The following is an 18,835-nucleotide window of genomic DNA, read 5'->3' as shown; positions in this document are numbered from 1 at the left end:
AGTCAAACACCAAAAATTGAGGAAGGAGTACTTCCTTCCAACACACTTCCCAGAGAGGGATAAAAGGAAGGAAAAAAACCAGATGCTTCCTACAAGCTTTGAGGAAATGGTTTCTGCTAACAGAGAAAATTACTGAGATGGACAGAATTCAAACAGCGTCCTCAATGTTTTCAACCTTGGGGTAGAAAATGCCATGGGGTTGGCTTTAGAAGTACCCCATAGTATTGCATCCCATCACACAGCTGAACACCATCCGTGCAAAGAAACATCCCAACGTTTGCTGACAGATTAAACAGAACAAGTGCTGAATGCTGAAGCACACAGATAGCATCGAGCTGAACTGTGTCACAGCCACAGAGCCATGAGCAGACAGATGCATGGAGCCCGACGGAAAACACGGAGAGCACAAAGCACGCCATCACCACTTGGCTTGGAAAAAGAGAAATCCCTTTGAATCCGGCACAAGGCCACCATGACCGTGTTTCAATATTCCTGCCAGACCCTTCCCCTCTCATGCTCTGGCCTTGCCGAGCGGCCCACACCGCAGTGCATGCCACGGAACAGGACGGAGCAGTGATGTTGATGGGACGGGGTGCATTTTGGGGCCGTTGTGCTCTGCTGCCGCAGCCTCCATAAAGCTGTGCATCCCTGCTCTGCGGCAGCCACGGCTTCAAAAATCATCTTTAATTTAAAAATTAGAAACTGGAGCAGGCTGCGAGCACGGAGGTTGATTGAAACAAAATTTAAATTCCTGTCAAGCCCATTTAAACACAGGGGCCCTTCATAGACAATTAGCTGCTCCCTGTGAACGCAGAATAAACTCAGGCCTGGTCACTGTTAGACGAGCGCAGACCCACTGTGAGGAGCTGGAAAAAAATTAACTAAAATCAGGCGCTATGAAATATTTAGCCTCCTGGTTTATCACAGGGGTTTGGAAGTGTAAACAAGACAAAAATCGATTCCTCGGTGCCCTCCAATCAATCCCCCAAAATGGTTAGGGCATCTGTTTCTGCTAAATTTTGTTTACTCTGGCAGATTTGCCTTAATTGCAGTTGTTTATCTCCCATTGTCCCCGGGGCCCTAATCTCCCGATTACTAATACTTAACACTCATTTCACATCTAAAGCTACTTCTAATCCTCAACAGGTTTCTGGGGCTCTTAAAATTATCGAAGCCGTGGGGACGGGAGACACAACCTCTTTGTGAGAGGGACATTTTCCTCTCTGCTACCAGCTGGGCCCAATCATCACCAGGGATGGCTGCAACAAAGGTGCTAAAAGGCTCTTTCACAGCCACCGCAGCTCCACCGGGAATTCAGCGGATGAAAAAGAGCTTTGATGGAAGAAATCCCAACAAGAGGGCTCTAACAGTCCAGCCAAATAAAGTTACTGTCATAATCGAGTGCTGTCAATCACAATGAAAATCCAATTAACAATCTTTCAGTGCGGCCCTCTTCAGTAGAAAAATGTCCCCTATTTATATGCGTTTTTGTCAAGCGCACAGATTAGAAAGTCGTATTAATTGATTTTTTACTACTTCAGGCCCTGATCCTCCAGCTGAATTTCTGTGGATGCAAGAATCAAGCGGCACAAATCTGATTAAGGGATTTGTGGCACAATGCGCACAGGTCAGAGGAAGCCCTGTCTGCACCCCTGCTCCGTGCTCTCCTCATTCATAGGCAATTACTGCTCTTATTTAATACTGCAGGATAGTCCTGAGGTGCCGCAGCCCACCGCTGCTGGCTCTATACAAACGCCAGCAATTTGAATTCATCCGGTGGCTTCGAATCAATGGAAAATTCCAGTTTTATTACACAAATAAATACTGCATAGAGCTTTCCAGAACTGCCGTTACAGCGCATTCCGTGATGAATTTGGAACAAAAGGAAAGGACGGTATTCTTGGCGTTAAAGATATGCTTCACTTTGGAAGCATTCACAGATCTATTTTTAATAAACGTCATGGAATCGTAAAGGCTGGAAGGACCACTAAGATCATCTAGTCCAGCCAATACGTAGGCAAGGGAACAGAGACAGAAGTATCACTAACAATAAAAGCACAACGTCTCCAGATACTTAACTGAAAGACTTGCAATTGTGCTACCAAGATGAGTGAGATGTAAATATTTGCCCGAGTGTCTGGAGAGCTACAGGAGCACCAGAAGTGCCAGATGAAACATTTGCTCAAATTAAACTGCAAAGCCCAGGAGACTCAAGTCACCAAAAATATTAACTATCATCTGAGCTGTATCACCCAAAATTGCTGCCAATTTGTTTTTGTCCCGTTTCCTTACATTTTCAATGCTTCTTCGTGCCGGCTCAAGTCCTCTTTTTCACATCTCACTGGAAAATGCCACTTTGTTGTGCAGCTTTAGGGCATGTTAGTAAGAGAAAGTCAGAATTTCACATTTCCTGCACAAAGTCAGTGGCACGTTGTGCAGTGGGACTGCAGAAGACAGAGAATGAATATAACACCTTAAAACCCTACTGCTCAGAAGTTAACCTTGTCACAATCTTAGTCTGCTGTAATTGCTGGACTTAGCGACACCGATAGAACGTATTTCTCCATTTCAATAGCTGATTTCTCAAGTGACAAAGAAGAGCAAATCGTATCCCTAAGGACAGAAACAGCAGAGAGAGAAGGAAAAAGAAAGAGCAGAAGATCCATAACCCACCTTCCTCTATTTCAGCAGAAGGGAATAGGTTGAGCACTGCAGCCACCCGAAATAATACACCTATTTTTCCTCCAGCTCAAGCTGACCAAGGAGGATGACAAAACACAGTAACAGGAACGCCCTGAGTCCCACTGAAATCCCATCAGTGAAGTCAATATAAAATCTTTGCTGACTCCAGCATAGCCAGGATTTCATCCAGGACTTCTTGTCCACTGTGTGTACAAATTGAACGACTGAAGATGCAGTTTAATATTAATCATGTTTACAGCAGCTGAAGTACCTGGCTGCGTGCTCGTTTCCTTAGGAAATCAGAGAAGAGCCCTCTCCTTCCCATCTGGCACGTGTTTCAGTGTCTGTCAGAATTTCTCCTTGTCATGGGGTGAATGAACTGGGATCACTGCGACAGAGGAGAGTCTGAATGTTTGCAAACAAAGCTATCCATCACAGGTGCAAGAACTGACAATTCTTCTCTGGGCAAATCACCTCTGATAGGTGATCCTGCACTGGCTCAGGAAAACAAATGTTTGCAAGCAGCCAAAGAGTGAGAATTCTGGGCTCAGTGTGATCCAACAATGACGCATAAACATCCAGACAGAAAACATTTATCTGTAAGCTGTCTTCAAAAGATTTACTAAATGCCTCTGTGAAAAGCCAAGTGCAGACAGCCCTCTGCTCCCTCTCAGAAGTTAAGGTCATGAAAACCTCAATCTGTTCAGCAATCTCAGCTACTCAGTGATGCCACCGCTGCAATGCCAAATTAGCTGCTGGGGAAAACCTTCAGTTGGAAACATGAGTGGAAGGATATTATTGGCTTTATTCTGAAGGCTTACATGAAAATTCAGGTAGGATTATGCTGATCTTTCACTTGCTTGCTGAAAGCACAAAGTGTTTCCTACCAGCTGCTAACAATGGGCTAACACAACAAGCTGCACACAAGCTTAGCTCTACCTGGTAAGAAATGCTACTGGCCAGACCCTAGTGAATATCACCACATAAAATATTGCTGCTTAAAAGCTTCTCACTTCCAATTTCCTACATTTGTTATGGATAAGGGAACGCCCAGACAGAACCCATTTTTGAAAATCTACATATCCTAAGTTTAATAAAAAAACCCTTAAATACACGCTTAAATATAAAAACAAATATCTATCTGAAAAAATGCCTACTGTGGCTTCTAAGACCTAAGTGGCACTCCTGAAGTGTAAAGAAGCACTGCTGAAGGCACAGGGACAGGGCATTTCAGCACTGCACCAGGTAGCAGCCAACCAACCAATCACCCACCCAACCAACCAACCAACCACCACCCAACCAACCACCCACCCAACCAATCAACCACCCACCCAACCAATCAACCACCCAACCAGCCAATCAACCAACCACCCAACCAGCCAACCAACCAACCACCCAACCAGCCAACCAACCAACCACCCAACCAGCCAGTTTTCAACACAGTAGGTTTTTTGACACAGAGGAGATGCAACCTGTCACTCAATTCTGAACTGATAAAACACAGACATAAGAAGCGTTGATAATCTAAATTTTAAAAAGGAGAAAAACTAGAAGCTGTGATTTGGAGACCTAAACAAAAATGAGAAGATTGGTGCAAAAGGAATCCAGAGCAAACGCTGGCCGGATCCTGGGCCAAAAGCATAGCCTCTCCCCATCCAATACTTCCTTTCAGAAACCCAAACAGCATCTTAACAACTGCACTTTTATGCATTCATGTGAAGCACAAAGGAATGACTTCTATATGCTTGACTTCTGGTATTTCAAATACAATTTCTTTAAGCAAATCGCCTTCGTTTATACAGCCAGATGCAGCATGGTAGAGTTCAATGCTGTACTAACAAAAACCAAGAGGCGTCAACAAATCTGCTGGCTTTCTGAGAAGCACATACAATCTGCAAAATAAAAGGCCAAGTTTCCAGCTAAAGGAGAGATTTTAAACAATTACCAAAGCAGATAGTGATATCATAAAGGCAATTTCTGCGCTAGCTTGTTTTCTGAAACTCTCTTTGCCTCTGAACAGCAAGAACAGATAATAACTATTAGTAAATCAAACTCCTGCAATATCCAGCTGTGTCTCACACATTTACATACAGATAGAATGGGTATATGTTTTTAATATGTATGCGATACGTACTTTTACCACAGCTGAAGTGCATGCTACAAAGGAGGAGGAGAATGGGAATGGAATCAGCATGAGATAATAAAGTGGCCTAGATAAAGTATTAGCCAGCGATTGATCTCAAACAGGGGATGTTGCTTCTCTCTGACCTGATTACTTACTATGCATAGATTCCATTAAATAGAGCTTAGAATGGAAAGCTTCTGAAAAATACTGTAAATGCAGTCAGATCTACGGCTTCCTGAGCTGCACCAGCATGTGGATGCCCACCCATACGCTCGGCACAAGGAGATGCAACCTTCCCTGTGCTGCCCCATCACACGCCCTCAATGCAGGCACCCTGCTCCACTGTGCCACGATCCCCTGGGAGCCTGGCTGGCAGTGCCAGACAGCTCTGTGGTGTTCGTGGAAACAGCAAGTTCACGGAAAAAATAATCCTTATGGAAAAGAATTGTTGAGATCTTCCTTTTCTCGGTGGAAAGCAAGAGAAGAAGGGCAGGAACGCGCTGTGATGCTGCTCAGCCTTCCACAGCACTGCAACACAAGTTCCACTGACTCTGTGCCTTCCTCTTAAGAAGAAATTGGAGGCAGAAGAGGAGACACAGTAAGAACAAGGTTCAGAAAAACCACCAGTGAATTACAAAGATCACTCCCACTCTGGAATGGACCACTTGCCAACTGCTGGGTGAAATCTCTCATTTGTACTCCCGTGGAAGAAGTGGGCTAACTGGAGATACTGTGGCACAATTAAATTGCTGATTATGTACACAGAGAAACCAGCGTTAGGCATTTTTTGTGTGGATGGGTATATAAGAGAGAGTACGTGTAGATACAGAAAGTTGATACAGGAATTTCACACAGCCTTGGCTTTGGCCCTGTTTTCTAAGAAGATGTGCACAGTGCCCTTCCTAACACGACAGGCAGGGTAAAAGCATCCCTGCTGCAGCCCTACGACTTTGCTGGAGTCGCCAACGTGGCACTCCAGGTATTGTGAGCCAGCTCTTAAAATGCCTTTAACAATCCGCTGATTATCAGGAGAGCAGAACAAGATTGATGTTCTGCTCCCTTCATTTTGCTTCCAGTCTTTAATTATACTAAATTGGTTACAAAATAGTGACTTCCAGTACGGTTAATGTCCATAGGGGACAAAATCTGCACTCTGCTGTTTTGTCTGAAGCTAACGATGATAATGTGTTACACCTTTCATCCTTGCCAGTACATTTCCTTTAAATCAAAACAATGAACAACATGAAATCCTGCTTTCACTGAAATCAATGGTAAGCTGACCTTGAGAGCTCCAGGATTTCGCTGATAGTATCTGTATCACTCTACCCACTGCTTGTTAATACAGAGATATCCATCAGAATTACAAGGGAAGTTTAGGAAACGGAGGAGGGGAAACTAGAAAGGCTGTTTTGGTCAGTAATTTAAGAATTCAGAGGATATTTAACAGCTTTTGGTTTGGCCTTGTTCTCTAACTAAGCACGGAAATGTATATAGCCATGTGAATATGCATGTTCAGTATGCTTGTGCTGGTGGGGACGGGCCAATGGTTAGGTTAGATGATCTTAGAGGTCTTTTCCAGCCTCAATGATTCTATGATTCTATAGATATCTGTAGGTAGATATAGAAATGGACTTGGACTCGATGATCTCTGGAGGTCCCTTCCAACCCCTATGATTGATGTATGTGAAATACATATGTATATTTACATATGGATATTACAAATAAAGTGCTCCTTGACAAGACTGGCTAAGTGCAGGAATTTGTCTGGAGAGCAACCGCTGAGCTCCCAGCAAAGACGCTGCAGGAGCATGCCATGTCCTGGGAGCCCATCCCACTGCAGGAGGGAATTGAGAGCAGCTGCTGGGGCTCAGCCACACGGCAGGCAATGATGGGGTCACTCCTTCCTTCCAGCAGCAGCCTGCTTTGAGCTTTAGTATTTGCTGCTGCTGCACGTTCATTTATAATTGACTAGGAAGTATCATAAGGGAAAAAATGTGTTAAACAAAAGATTTTGTTTAACAAGTGGGAAGGCTTTTTTTTTTCTTCTTTTTTTCTTTTTTTTTCTGAGCAGCTATAATTTTAAAATTATTTTACAAAATACCTCCTTAAAAGGGGCCCAGCACACTCGAGGGCATGTAGTTGTAAAGATAAATCTGTGCACTTCCCTGGTACTGCAGGCACTCACCCTTTGGCCTCATTTTTATGACTCTACACCCTGGAGTGGTGTTATTGCTTACAAACATACATATATACTTATGGGGGTATGTGAGATCTGCAGATGTTTTATTTATAAGTGGCAGGCCTATTGCATCACTGAAACATACATTTACAAAGAGATATAGGTTTTATGAAACCCTATTCTGTTGTTTTAATAGCTAAGCTATCCAGCCATAGCATAATAGTGCACAAGGTAAATGTGTCTACATTTCTAGAACCTGTTCCAAGTTTTCTCAGATGTGACTAACTGCAAGAATTTCCCAACCATCAAAAGTTAATAAAAAAGACAAAATAAGGCAGCGGAAGCCTTCCATCACCATCTCAGAGGGGCTCTGAGAAACTTCAGGGCCTCATTCTGCTGAGGTGTTACAGCGGGTGCCTAACTCCAACGGTAAACCTATTGAAGTTAATATCCTGAAAATGAGATCCAGAGTTAAACACTTTACTAGCCAGGGTCTAAATTGAGACTAGTCTGGATCGTGCACTACCTGCCCCAGGGCATTTCTGGAGACTGGCCTTTAACTAGAGAATGGCTGCAATAGAAAGATTGGGTTTTTTCTTTCCTTGTTGTTTGTAGAATGTAAACAAGAAAGGAAATGATGCAAACACGTTCCGTATCTCGCTGAAGTCTGCTGAAATTATTTCTACATACTCAATGCAGAGAAAATAAATGATGATGACTTTACGCCAATCTCCAAGTGACAGGAAATGCAGAACATACAGAAAGTAACAAAACCCTTGAAAATCAAAGCTATTTGATGTGAGTCAGAGCAGGCTACAACTCCTACCTCCAGCAGAAATTACTGCAAATATTCTGTATTTCTCTAGCAGCTCACTAACAGTACTGTGCACCAAATGCACAGCCATGGCAGACCATCCTGGGAGCAGGCAACCTGTCCTCACCTTCCTGAAACGATGACAGGAACAGGTCTCTGAGCTCAGATTCCAACGCTGAGAGCCCTTCTATGAGAAGACCAAAGCTACACATTAACTCAACCTGCTGTAGCCAATCTAATCCCATTTTACGTGAATATAAGTGAAAACAGGAGCTCCTGCACGTCGTTAAAATACACTGCTTTGACCAAATGTCCGGTTTTCAATCTTCAGATTTTGAAAGGTTAAGGCTGGCAAATGATGACAAGGCATGACCTACATCAAGCTGTAATCCCCAGCTATACAAACTGAAAAAATGGTGTATCGAGCATCAAAATGGTTCTGACTGGAAATTGATGCTGCCTGTGAAAGTTCTGCATTGACTGCCCAAATCACAAGTGCAGCTCTGGCCACAACAAAGGGAACAGGAAAATATCCATCAACTGCACTGGGATCAGAATTCCACCTTTTGTGTGCTCTATGAAACTGTGCAATTGCTTCACAAGCCCAAAATAGTTTATATTTGTACATGCTGAAAATGCAAAAAAATAACCCAAGCCCCACAAAATTAATGATAATAATTAAAAAAAAACAACAGTAAATGAACAAGAAAGCCCCAAAACTCTACTTCTGTATATATTAATAAAAAACATTCAGAGAAAAATAATACTGGAGGCTCTGAAGTTTCACTTACCATTAAATCTTCAGGTGCTGGTCTTTCCTTAGGTTGCTTTTTCATACTACATATCACAAAAGAAAACATTCACATATAAACAAATGTTTCTTTATTCCATTTGCTTAAGTATTGAAGACATCCTCTTTGAACACAGACAGACCATGCCCAGAATCTATTTCTTAACTTGACCACAGGCTGACAGAAGACACGGTTCCAACGGTGGCCAAGACGTGACCCAACCTCTCCCCCTCCACCCATCCCTTGTGGTCAGTGCTTCTCTATTCTGAGTGTTCTGTTGACAGCTGCCCAACTTTTAACTTTTCTCTGCGTGTCTTTGAAGTCCCCTACACACGTATAGGTTCCTTTCACCAGTTCTGAAATGTGTCATACCTACTGATATCCTTCTCCGAGTGCCTACTTACCTGGGCAAGAGATGCAGTGACAACAGCTCCCTTCTATTTCATGGCCTGCACTGCTTGTAGCCATGAGCATGTGTGAATATGAAGAAGGCATAGGAAGATGCTTCTCGTTTTGCTGGGGATTATTACATAGCTCGGCACAACATATTATCCAAACAGGTGGGAAATTTAACTCCAACACTGAGCAGCTTCAGGAGAACACACAATACCCCGGGGTTTCTACCTTAATTTTTTCCCATTCATTTCCATTACACTGCAGGGTGATAGTTCATTACACAGCATTAAGCTGCTTATAAGATCATGTTTCTCATCCAAATAGTCCTAGTTTTCTGTGCAACAGGTGCAATTAGCTATTGAAAACTGTGCTTAGCTGCATGAAGGAACACAATAACATGGCACAGAGGTGACCATCAGGAGCTGCCTACTGACTAATTGGATTACATCCAAGCAGCAGTGTTTATGGCGGAACTGGCATCAAGTCCTGTGTGCTGCTCACTTGACATTTCTAATACTTATTAGAAATTGATTGCTTAAATAGTCCACAGTGTAATTTCTTTCTCGCATAGTGCATTTTTAAACAGTAATGCCCCCTTCTGAAAAGAGCTGCCTGCTGTACAGCCAACGGAACACTATCTCAGCAATCCTGGATGAACTGCGTTGCAATTAGGAGGAGTTCAGATATGATTTACCCTCCCGACAGATAAGGAAATAACCAAAGATTCCCCACAAATAACTGGAACAATGCAGGTAACAGCGGGCGCCGACGCAGGTTGGGAGCAGCTCTAATCTGACAGCCCAAAGTAGCCGCGTCCCCGAGGAAAACCAGGCTATTAGCCACCATCAGTTATGCTTCACTTTGACATCTGTGGAAATTTGAACACGGGTTATCCCTCCCCCTGCCTGAATGAGGGCTGTTTTTTTTTTCCAAGCAGTCCGTCATTACCCTCGGAAGGAATTAAAAATGCACAGCCCCACGCACAGCGGCGGTGCTGCAGAGCCCTCCGCACCGAGCTCTGTCTGTAAGCTGAAACTATTGGAAAAAGGAAGCCTACGTTATCCAACCTTTAATTATTTAGGAACTTTAATTAACCGATAATCAGACTGCTGTTGGTTTCTGCAATGTTTGTGGCATCCCATCTCAGCCCCGCACTACGTACAAATACACGAATCCCTGGGGCAGCAGGCAATCTGAATGTGCCACGAACCTGATGGGCAGGAGTGCGTGGAGTTGAGGGCTCTGCCTGCCTGCTTCAATGGAGAGAACCCCAAAGGGAGTCCCCCCATCTGTGCAGCCCTGGGTGGCACCCTACCATGTCCACATCTAGGTGAGCACCCCATAAGGGCGTGCTCACTGTGAGGGATGCTCCTCCACCCCACACATCGTGCCTGTGCGGAATTTGAGCTCGTTCATTCTGCCACATAGAAAACAAATAAACAAACAAAAAAAAGATTTTCCCTTTGCTTTGTTTCTGTAGGAGAGTTTACCCTTAAGATTCTTACCCTCCTGCCACTAGTGACTACTAAATGACTAGAGGGCCATTCAGACCCTGCTGTCACCCCACACATCAGAGAGGTGCATTCTTTATTCCGCAAATTCCTCCTTGTCCATTCTCCTCTCATTTCCAAGGTTTTCAACGAACAATCCGGTTTGAAGGGAAGAAAATACACCCAACGGTGCGTTTTAAAGTACGACTCTCAGTAAAAATTACTTACTGGGAAGCCAAGGAATTAATCAGGGCTGCCTGCCTCTCCAAACACCGCGGTGATTTTATCAGTAATACTGCAAAAAGCCCTAAATAATGGTATGACACATCCGGGACTCCGCGGCCCCTTTCCCCCAGATGAATCCTTCGGTCCCACCGCCGGCTCTGCACCCACATCAGGGCGGGTTTATTAAAACAGGGAAAACCCACGTAAGTACTTTTACGACCCTTTGTGTAAATAACGTTTACATAATTTAAACAGTTTGCTTAGCTTTGCTGCCCCATCTGCCCAAGGCCCCCAAGTCCCTCTCCTCTCGGAGCGGATGCAAGGAAAGCCATAAGGTCTCGCCGAGCCGCGGAGTTAATGGCATGTATCATTTACATCGAGGGCATGGCATGTTTGCAAACGGAGCTTACCATTGAGTGATGAAGTGTACAAATGGCTCCGAGAACTCCCCGGCTGGAAGGACGGGCGACTCCTGGGTTGGATTGGAACAAGGAACAGCGTCAGAAGAGCATTTTTTAGAAGGAGAGCAATATAACAGCGATGACAAAAAGGGCGGTGGGGGGGAAGGAAGCGACAAAGCTCCTTTTTCACGCAGAGAATTGGAGAGAGAAAGGTACAAATTCTTCTGAGAACGTGTTATAAAAACACTGAATTTCGACTAATGAGTATTACACAATGGGTAAAAACATGTGGAAAGACACTGAGGGGAGGTGAAAAAAGGACAATGATAGCCACAGGGTAAAAAGGAAGGTAGGGAAAGTGTAAATGAGAAATTAATGATTATTTAAGTAACACACAAATGGTCTTGTAATTAACAAAGAGCTGTGAAATTATTCTTGTGTTGACCTTTGTTTCTTTCACTGCTTTCGCTATTTATTTACACTCATGTTTATTTACACTTATTCATTTTAGAGGCTGTCCTAACAGGAAGGCTGTTCCAGATTTTAAAGTATTTTTTAAATAAAATCATTTTTAGGGGGAAAACGGGCAAAATTCACCAGGCTGGTGAAAACAAGCACCCGGCATTCGGGGGAAAAGGAAAAGAATAAAAAGAGAGAAAATAAAACGAAGAGCAGAAGGAAAAAAAAATCTCCACCCAAACGGGGAACAAACAACATCCCCATTTACAAAGACAGGCTTTACGAATTTAGGAGTTTTTCCAAGAATGACAGAGAGCTCCACTGTGTTTATAGTGTAACAGCTCAGGATGTAATGAAATTACACTGCAGAGTACTTTAACAGTGTCATCTCATTAGACCTACAGTTGGAACAAGAGAGCCACATAAAACAGGCAGCTGCAAATGACTCCATTCTCATCTATTCTCATTTGCTATTAAAAATACCTTTCGGCGGCTTTTTTCCTCCCTGACATCCCTACACAAAGTACCCCGCAAAGTATGATACATGCACCTATTTAAATTAACAAAGGAATGACTTATTTTAATCTCACTGTGCTTTGGAGTGCTTTGGCCATTTGGATGAGCAATATATCATTACATACAACCTTCCAGCGCTGCAGGCAAGAAACTCAGAGCGTGCAGCATTTGGTGGGAGCCAAACAATTTCTCTAGCACACAACTGTGTCAAATGCATGCATGTATTCATTATTGAGAATGCGAGGAAATAGCTTTGATGTAGTGGAAAAAAGAAGATGATAAAAGCACCTCTGCAATGTGTGTGCCATTATCAATGGTGGCAGATAGACACAACTGCAGAGCCTCCTATGTGATTAGTAAATATACATATAATTGCTGTGGCCAATTATCAGAAAAATGAGATCGGTAATTACAAGACAGAAAATTAACTAGAACTCTTATTAAGGCTTTGTTTCCAATTCAAACAATCGGAAACTGCTGGAAAATACAATTAAATCAAAAGTAACTGAAGAGTAAAAGGAGAAGGCAAAATTGCTTGACAATTTTCAGAGAGTTCTATTAACCACGAGCGGTGTTTGATAGAACATGCCCAAATTCCCTTTGAACTTAGGCCGGGCGAGAGAGAGGTTATTGTTTCCCAACTTATAAATGACAGCAATACGGGCAGGTTTGCACCGCAGAGCAGAAGGAACGCAGGGAAACAAACAGTGCAATTCAACTTCCCCCACTTCAAAGAGCTGCGCATGAAAATTAGTCTTATTAATACCGAAAACACGGAGCCAAGTGTTGGAGCACCAAGTGCCGCAGCCCAGCAGGTTGAGCTCTCCCATCGTTTGCTCCTGTCCAGCACGCAGCCAAAGGCCAACACCTCCTTCCCAGGTGGGATGGGGTCAGAGCACAAGAGCAGGAAAGGAGCTGTGTGTGTGCAAAGGGTCGTTGTGAAAATGGGAAGGCAAAGTACCGGAGCCCACTGCTGGGGTCTGGGGGTACCCAGCCAACTGTCCCACGCTGTAGGTGCAATGAGAGCAAAGCAGCACGTGCTGGGGCACCGGGCTGGGCACAGTGCACTGCACAGCCACTGGGTGGGAGATGGTGCCATTGCCAAGGGATGGTGGACCAGCAGTAGAGGGAAGCTTCACGATGAGAGGCCGATAGAGAGCTCTGAAGCCACTCATCTTTCAAGTGCAGACTGTGAGGGGTGGGATAAACACTGACTGGATCCCAGCAGGAAAAGGAGATGCTTTAATGCAGCCTGCCCAGGGATTTTAGGTTGGATGTCTTGCATATTTGCCAGTCATTTGCAGGACAAATTGCTACTCTTTTGGGACAGTACATCAATCTCAAAAAACACTCACTAGGAAGCATGTCTGAGGGCACACAGATCAGTAGAAATAAGTAATTTCACTTGTGTAAATAAGAGCCAATCCTTACTTTACAGCATGGGTAAGATGGGAGAAGGAAGCTCTGGTTTTAGCTGAACCAGGAAAGCATGGATGGACCTCAGCTGCTTTCAAAGGCAGATGCTGGAGAGCTGCCTCCAGTGTTTCATTTTTAAATGACCTCAGAGACAGAAATCGCCCCTTCAGTTGATAGAAGCAATGGAGACACTTCTATTTCTGCCATGGTTCCACTGAAGAACATTTGAGTAGCAGAAAGTTGAGAGTATTTTGTACTTAGAGCTATTTCAGTGAAAGCGTTCCTATTGCAGCCTGCGGGACGTGAGCAATCTCAATGCACCAAGTACAGAGCAAAAACATCCCAAACCACACAGAAGCAGCACAGCCTGTATGCACCCTGAAGTTCCCCAGCCTGCGACTGACTGACTCTGAAAGGGATGGGAAAGAGGAAATAAAAACAAAACTACAGACTCTGCCACGTCTGTGTGACACAATGCAGTCACACTGGATGGAACAGTGGGGAATGCAGCGGCTGTACTCTGATGCTCTGCCTTATTTTACCCACCTGAACACTGAACAACGTACACACTGCCTCCTACATCCCCCAGCAGCTTGATCCCAAGGCCAGCTGCTGTCCCAAAAACATCTCTGCAATGGGAGCTGTTGCAGGAGAAGCCTCTGCAATTGCTCTGTGATAAGAACCAGCCGTGCTGTGCACATACGGAGGGCAATAGGAAAAGTTTGAGTGATGCCTTTGCCTTGTGAATAATGAACAGTTCAAGGAGGTCAACCCATTACAACTGAAACCGTTTAATTATTAATTATGCACAATCTATGAGCAAAAGGACAAGTTCAGAATGTTTAATGTGTGGTAACTCCGACTGGACCCTCTCTTGGCATTTTATTATTAGCACTTGTCAGCAAGGTGCTCAGGCATAAAGAAAACAGCACAGCAGCAGAAAATCAGAGCTAGCAGGAGGAGGGAGGGCTTTGAACTTCAAACACGGCTCCTAATATTTAATTCTTAGAATGCCAGTGCTCTGGTATAGACCTTACTGACTTCCATGGCAGGGGAAGGCCGTGTTATCTAGGCAAAGGCATGGAAAGAAGCACAGCACAGTCCCTTTAAGGAGAGGGCATCCGAAGGCACTGATGGCATTACCTCCTGCATCCCCACCTACTTCTCAGATCTCTTATCTGAAACGTCTCTTGATCTCTTTTGCTGCCATTAAGCAGAGCAGCAGCAGCAGAGCTTCTGCTGAGGCTTAGGGAATAAACACTGTCCAACAAACTTACAAATGATGGGAAGAAACATAAATGAGGCTCCTTCCCCTCCTTTCTGTCCTCCCTGGAAGTTTGTCTGGACAAACCCAAGAAGCAAATTCAACAGACACCGCTGCCTAGCCTTGGAAACACGTCAATGGAACTTGGAATTCATCTTTGACTGACAAAGTACACTAAAACCAGGCTGCATTGTATACATCTCTCCCAGACAGAACGTTTCTTGAGTGGTGTTTTCTCAAAACAATTGAAAGCTGGAGATTCACCACATCGTCCTTTCTGAAGGAAGAAAAAGCCCACCATCTCCCTATGACTGGAACACCAGCAAACACAGAGTTCTACTTGAAACCTTCCAAAAGACGACGGCAAAGCCCTCAGTTATGCATTCGGGCTCCCTGCCATCACAGGTCCCCAGATGTCCCCAAGCAGAGCTGAGCTGCACCTTTTGGGCAGAGGTCGGTGCGCTCAGCACACGTAGGTTTTACCTTCTCATCTGCTCAGCACCACTCTCTGAAGGGTTAAAATTTCTGTTTCCCACAGCTCCAGAGCTGCTATTTTGCAGCGCTCTCTCGGCAGCGTGCGGGCTTGTGCAGAAGGAAATGCCATGGTCCTATGGCTCGATGGCCACAAGAGGGAAGTTAGCAGAGTCGAGCAAACCAAACTTCAGTTACTCTGTCCTCTGGGCTTCCCAGCACACCCTGCCTCTGAAATTATCATCTCCTCTGGGCAGATACTCCTATTCTGCAACTCGCCCGCTGATGCTGAAATGGCAGTATTTAATAAATAATGTGTGCGCTTTACGAAGCATTTTTGGCTCATCACTTCAGCCTACACCAATCTCTGGGACTGAAGAATATCTGTGCGCTCTGGTTTTTACCAAAGCTTTCAAACAATACACCTAGAGCTGCTGTTTACTTTCTGGCCAAATAGTGACTTTTTTTCAGACAAACTTCAGTTTTAGCTGCACCTGAAATGCTGCCAGTCGCAATTAGGTGTAATAAATGCACTGCAGTTACGGAGCTGTTCCAACGAGAGCAGCAAATCACAATATCACACACGTTCAGATTCACTCCTTCAAGGTCAACTTCCCTTCAAAGCACTCCTAAACAAAATCCCATTGCTGACTTTTAGCCAATCTACTTCAAAAGCCCCGCAGAAGCCTAATGGCAGGTGAGCCCTCACAAGTAACGAGTGTGCAAAAGCAATGATGTCTGGAGGTGGCTCAGAGGCCCCGACTTGAAAGAATTTCTGGATTGTCCCCATTACGCTCCCACCCCTGGCAGGAAGGTGAAAGATGATTACATCTCCGCGCCAGGTCGCTTCTTGCTCTTTCCTTAGCAGCAGGTGCCAAATGTGACAAATGACACGCGGGGGCATTTCGGTGTGAAGTTCCGTCTGCTGGGATTGAAGTGTCAGCAGTGAACTCATTTATTTCCAGATCTCGGGCTGGACTGGAACCAAGGTCGAGAGGCCAGTGTTTTATCCAGCAAACCCCTCCGCCTGCCTCCCACACCTCACCCCGTGGGACAGCCCGCCGTTCTCCCAGGCAGCACTACTCGCTCCCAACCTATAGACAACACGGCGCCACATAACCTACATCCATAGGGGACACACGCGGGAGCTTGCGGTGGGAAGCCAGTAGGCACCTGGAGCTCTTTGGCAGCATTTGCTGCTGTGGGATGCTTTTTAGAGGCCAAGCAAAGAAGCTGAAGAGTGTAATTAACATTAGGAATAATCTAGTGTCCAACACGACTCGTTCCCCACCCCTCGCCAAGCTCTGCACTTGTTAGTGAGGCTCTCCAAAGGGCCGTGCAGACAGTGTACAGGTAGCTGGAAAACAGGTTAATCCTTTAACCGTAACTGTAATTGCTTTCTCTCTAAAACAAACATAAGAATTTTTTCTTCTCCTTGCTGGTCTCTTGTCGATCATAAGCCAGCAGAGCACAGCAGTGTTTTGGGTAGATACACACACATATGCACATTTCAAATAGCTAAGGCACAGCAGCATGAAACGCAGCCTCTACCTGTTCACACCGAAGGGACCCAATTGAAAAACTAAAACCATTTATTGTTCCCTTCTTCCTCTGTACACTCCCAATGCATTTTTATTGCTTTTTCATAAAACACTGCTGCAAATAATCAAGCATGACCATTGACATCCACAAGATTGAGTTTTAGGAACCATTAAATGAGCTTGCCCTCTTGGGAAGGTTCTTGCTCAGGTTGGTCTAAAGGTAATTATTCAGCAATTCCTACCTGTGGTTTTACCTTGCTCCTATATAAGTCCCTGAATCTCAAACACTAGTAAGGTCACAGTTTTTGCCTCAATAAAAGGATACCCCAAACCAGGGCAGATTCTTGGGGCTGTGTAGACAAGCACACGCATGCCTTCTCACACCTGCACAGAAATCTTCCAAAACCCCAAACATTTTCAGGGTTAAACACAGCTGTCCATGCCTTTGAATCAATACACGAGAATCTAAGGCAAAAATTCCCAAAGAAAAAATACAAAGCCTTGCTTCTTCCTGAGCCTTCCAAGGTTTCAACTTCATTTATAACAAAGCCAAACGTAGCAGTGATGTGTTACAAAATTCTGCACTCGGGAGGCAATGGACTTCATTGCGTTATTTGATGAAGCTGAACATACTGTGAATTTTTAAGGCTGTAGCAATAAATAGAGGGATATATTTAACAAAGAGGAGGAAAAAAAATAGAAATGACTACATAGGATACACGTATTCAGTCCAAGTTATTTCTTCCATTGAAAATTTATTAACATTGACATGCTTCGTAGCTCAGCATTAACACCACGCTTGCATTAACTGATCTGCTAAATGTTTCTAGAGGATGGATTTAAACAGAAGAAAAAAAAAAAGAGGTCTTTGATTTGCGAAGTTTGTGAAGTCCTTGAGCTAGATTAAACTGCAGTCTTGTGAGACCGAGTAGCTCTGTGGGGGCACTTAACAGAAACGTTCAAGAAACTCATGGAAAGCTCCTCACTATTCACTCATGAAGCTGCCACAGTAAGGATTCATGAGTACAACTAATTAATTTTTCTTTTACAAGTCTGCCTGACTCGCCAAAATATGCAGATTTTTCAGTGCTGCCTCCTATTTGCAAAAACAGGGCTCGCTCCTCAAAGTCTTCACTCCTGAAGCTTCTAATTCAATTGATTTGGATGTCCACTTAATTCCGGGCTTTTAATCAAAACTGATGGACCAAAATCAGGTTCCTTTTCTATCCTGTTCAACACGCTTTTCAAAAATACATTAAAAAAAAAAGCCAAAAACAACTCAGCTAAGCTGAGTGCTGGGATATTAAGGAATTCTCAGACCTCGAACACCAGCAGACTGCTTTTATTGCTGGCTGTACTGCAGGACAAACAGCATCAGTGTGAGCCTATCCTCATCTCTGGGCCAGAAGCAGGAGCCTTACCAGAGCAGAAGAGGCTGCAATGATGGGGACTGTTGCTTAAATGAGCGTGTCTTATTTGTAGCTGGATCAGATTTCAGTGTACGTTACCACATGTTAAAAAATAAAGGTCTGGCAGACGTGCAACCTATTCACACGATGCCTCTCACTAATCCTGGCATTAGAGCAATCAGCCCAGAACCAATGCCATTAAAAGCCTGCTAACATAACTCAACAAAAAACATGTCAGGCATGGCTTACAACACTTCCCAAATCCCTTGCTCTTTCTGCAGAATTTACGCAAAGTAAATTTAAGTCCCTGGAAAAGAACAGACAGACTCTTTAAACTACCAAAGTGACTTGCTGTGTCTCACGTATTCCAAAACAGCATCTCCACCAGGTACTCTGAGTCTATTCAAAGGCCTCTGATAGCCATCCTGTCTGCTGCAAACCTTCCACACCTGCCCCAGTTACTGCAGCCACCTCCCAGCTCTCCAGATAAGCCTGGAGCCAGCATGGGGCACGAGGATCATCCTTCCTGGACATCCATCGCTCAGCTCCAATCTATATGAAAGGATAAAACAGCTGTGCAATGAGAAATTCGGCCCAGGAATAACAGGATAAGAACTTCCAAGCTCTCTCCATACCATCCAGAACCACACCGCTGT

At 44.3% G+C, this 18,835-nt stretch overlaps 1 protein-coding gene and 1 long non-coding RNA gene across 6 annotated transcripts in view; both read right to left on the bottom strand.

The window, feature by feature from the left end:
- Nucleotides 1-18,835, bottom strand: part of MAP2K5 (mitogen-activated protein kinase kinase 5) — a 110,442-nt gene that overhangs the window by 8,897 nt on the left and 82,710 nt on the right. For 3 of the 5 annotated variants that reach the window (XM_085234402.1, XM_031555358.2, XM_010717608.2), the window contains 2 exons: nt 11,113-11,174; nt 8,592-8,637 (listed from right to left, as the gene is read on the bottom strand). The exons of the other annotated variants lie outside the window; for them this stretch is intronic. In XM_085234402.1, the coding sequence (XP_085090528.1) occupies nt 8,592-8,637; nt 11,113-11,174 (108 nt within the window). The remainder of the gene's footprint in view (nt 1-8,591; nt 8,638-11,112; nt 11,175-18,835) is intronic. 5 annotated transcript variants of the gene reach the window in all.
- Nucleotides 17,495-18,835, bottom strand: part of LOC146543572 (uncharacterized) — a 2,625-nt gene continuing 1,284 nt past the window's right edge. The window contains exon 2 of the long non-coding RNA XR_014886002.1: nt 17,495-18,835. This exon is cut by the window's right edge and continues 311 nt beyond it. This is a non-coding gene — a long non-coding RNA (uncharacterized LOC146543572).

Source organism: Meleagris gallopavo, chromosome 12, assembly GCF_905368555.1.
Source record: "Meleagris gallopavo chromosome 12, MGAL_WU_HG_1.1, whole genome shotgun sequence".
Classification (NCBI taxonomy): Eukaryota; Metazoa; Chordata; class Aves; order Galliformes; family Phasianidae; genus Meleagris; species Meleagris gallopavo.
The sequence above is the reverse complement of the archived record's forward strand: the minus strand, read 5'-3'. Positions and strand labels throughout refer to the sequence as shown.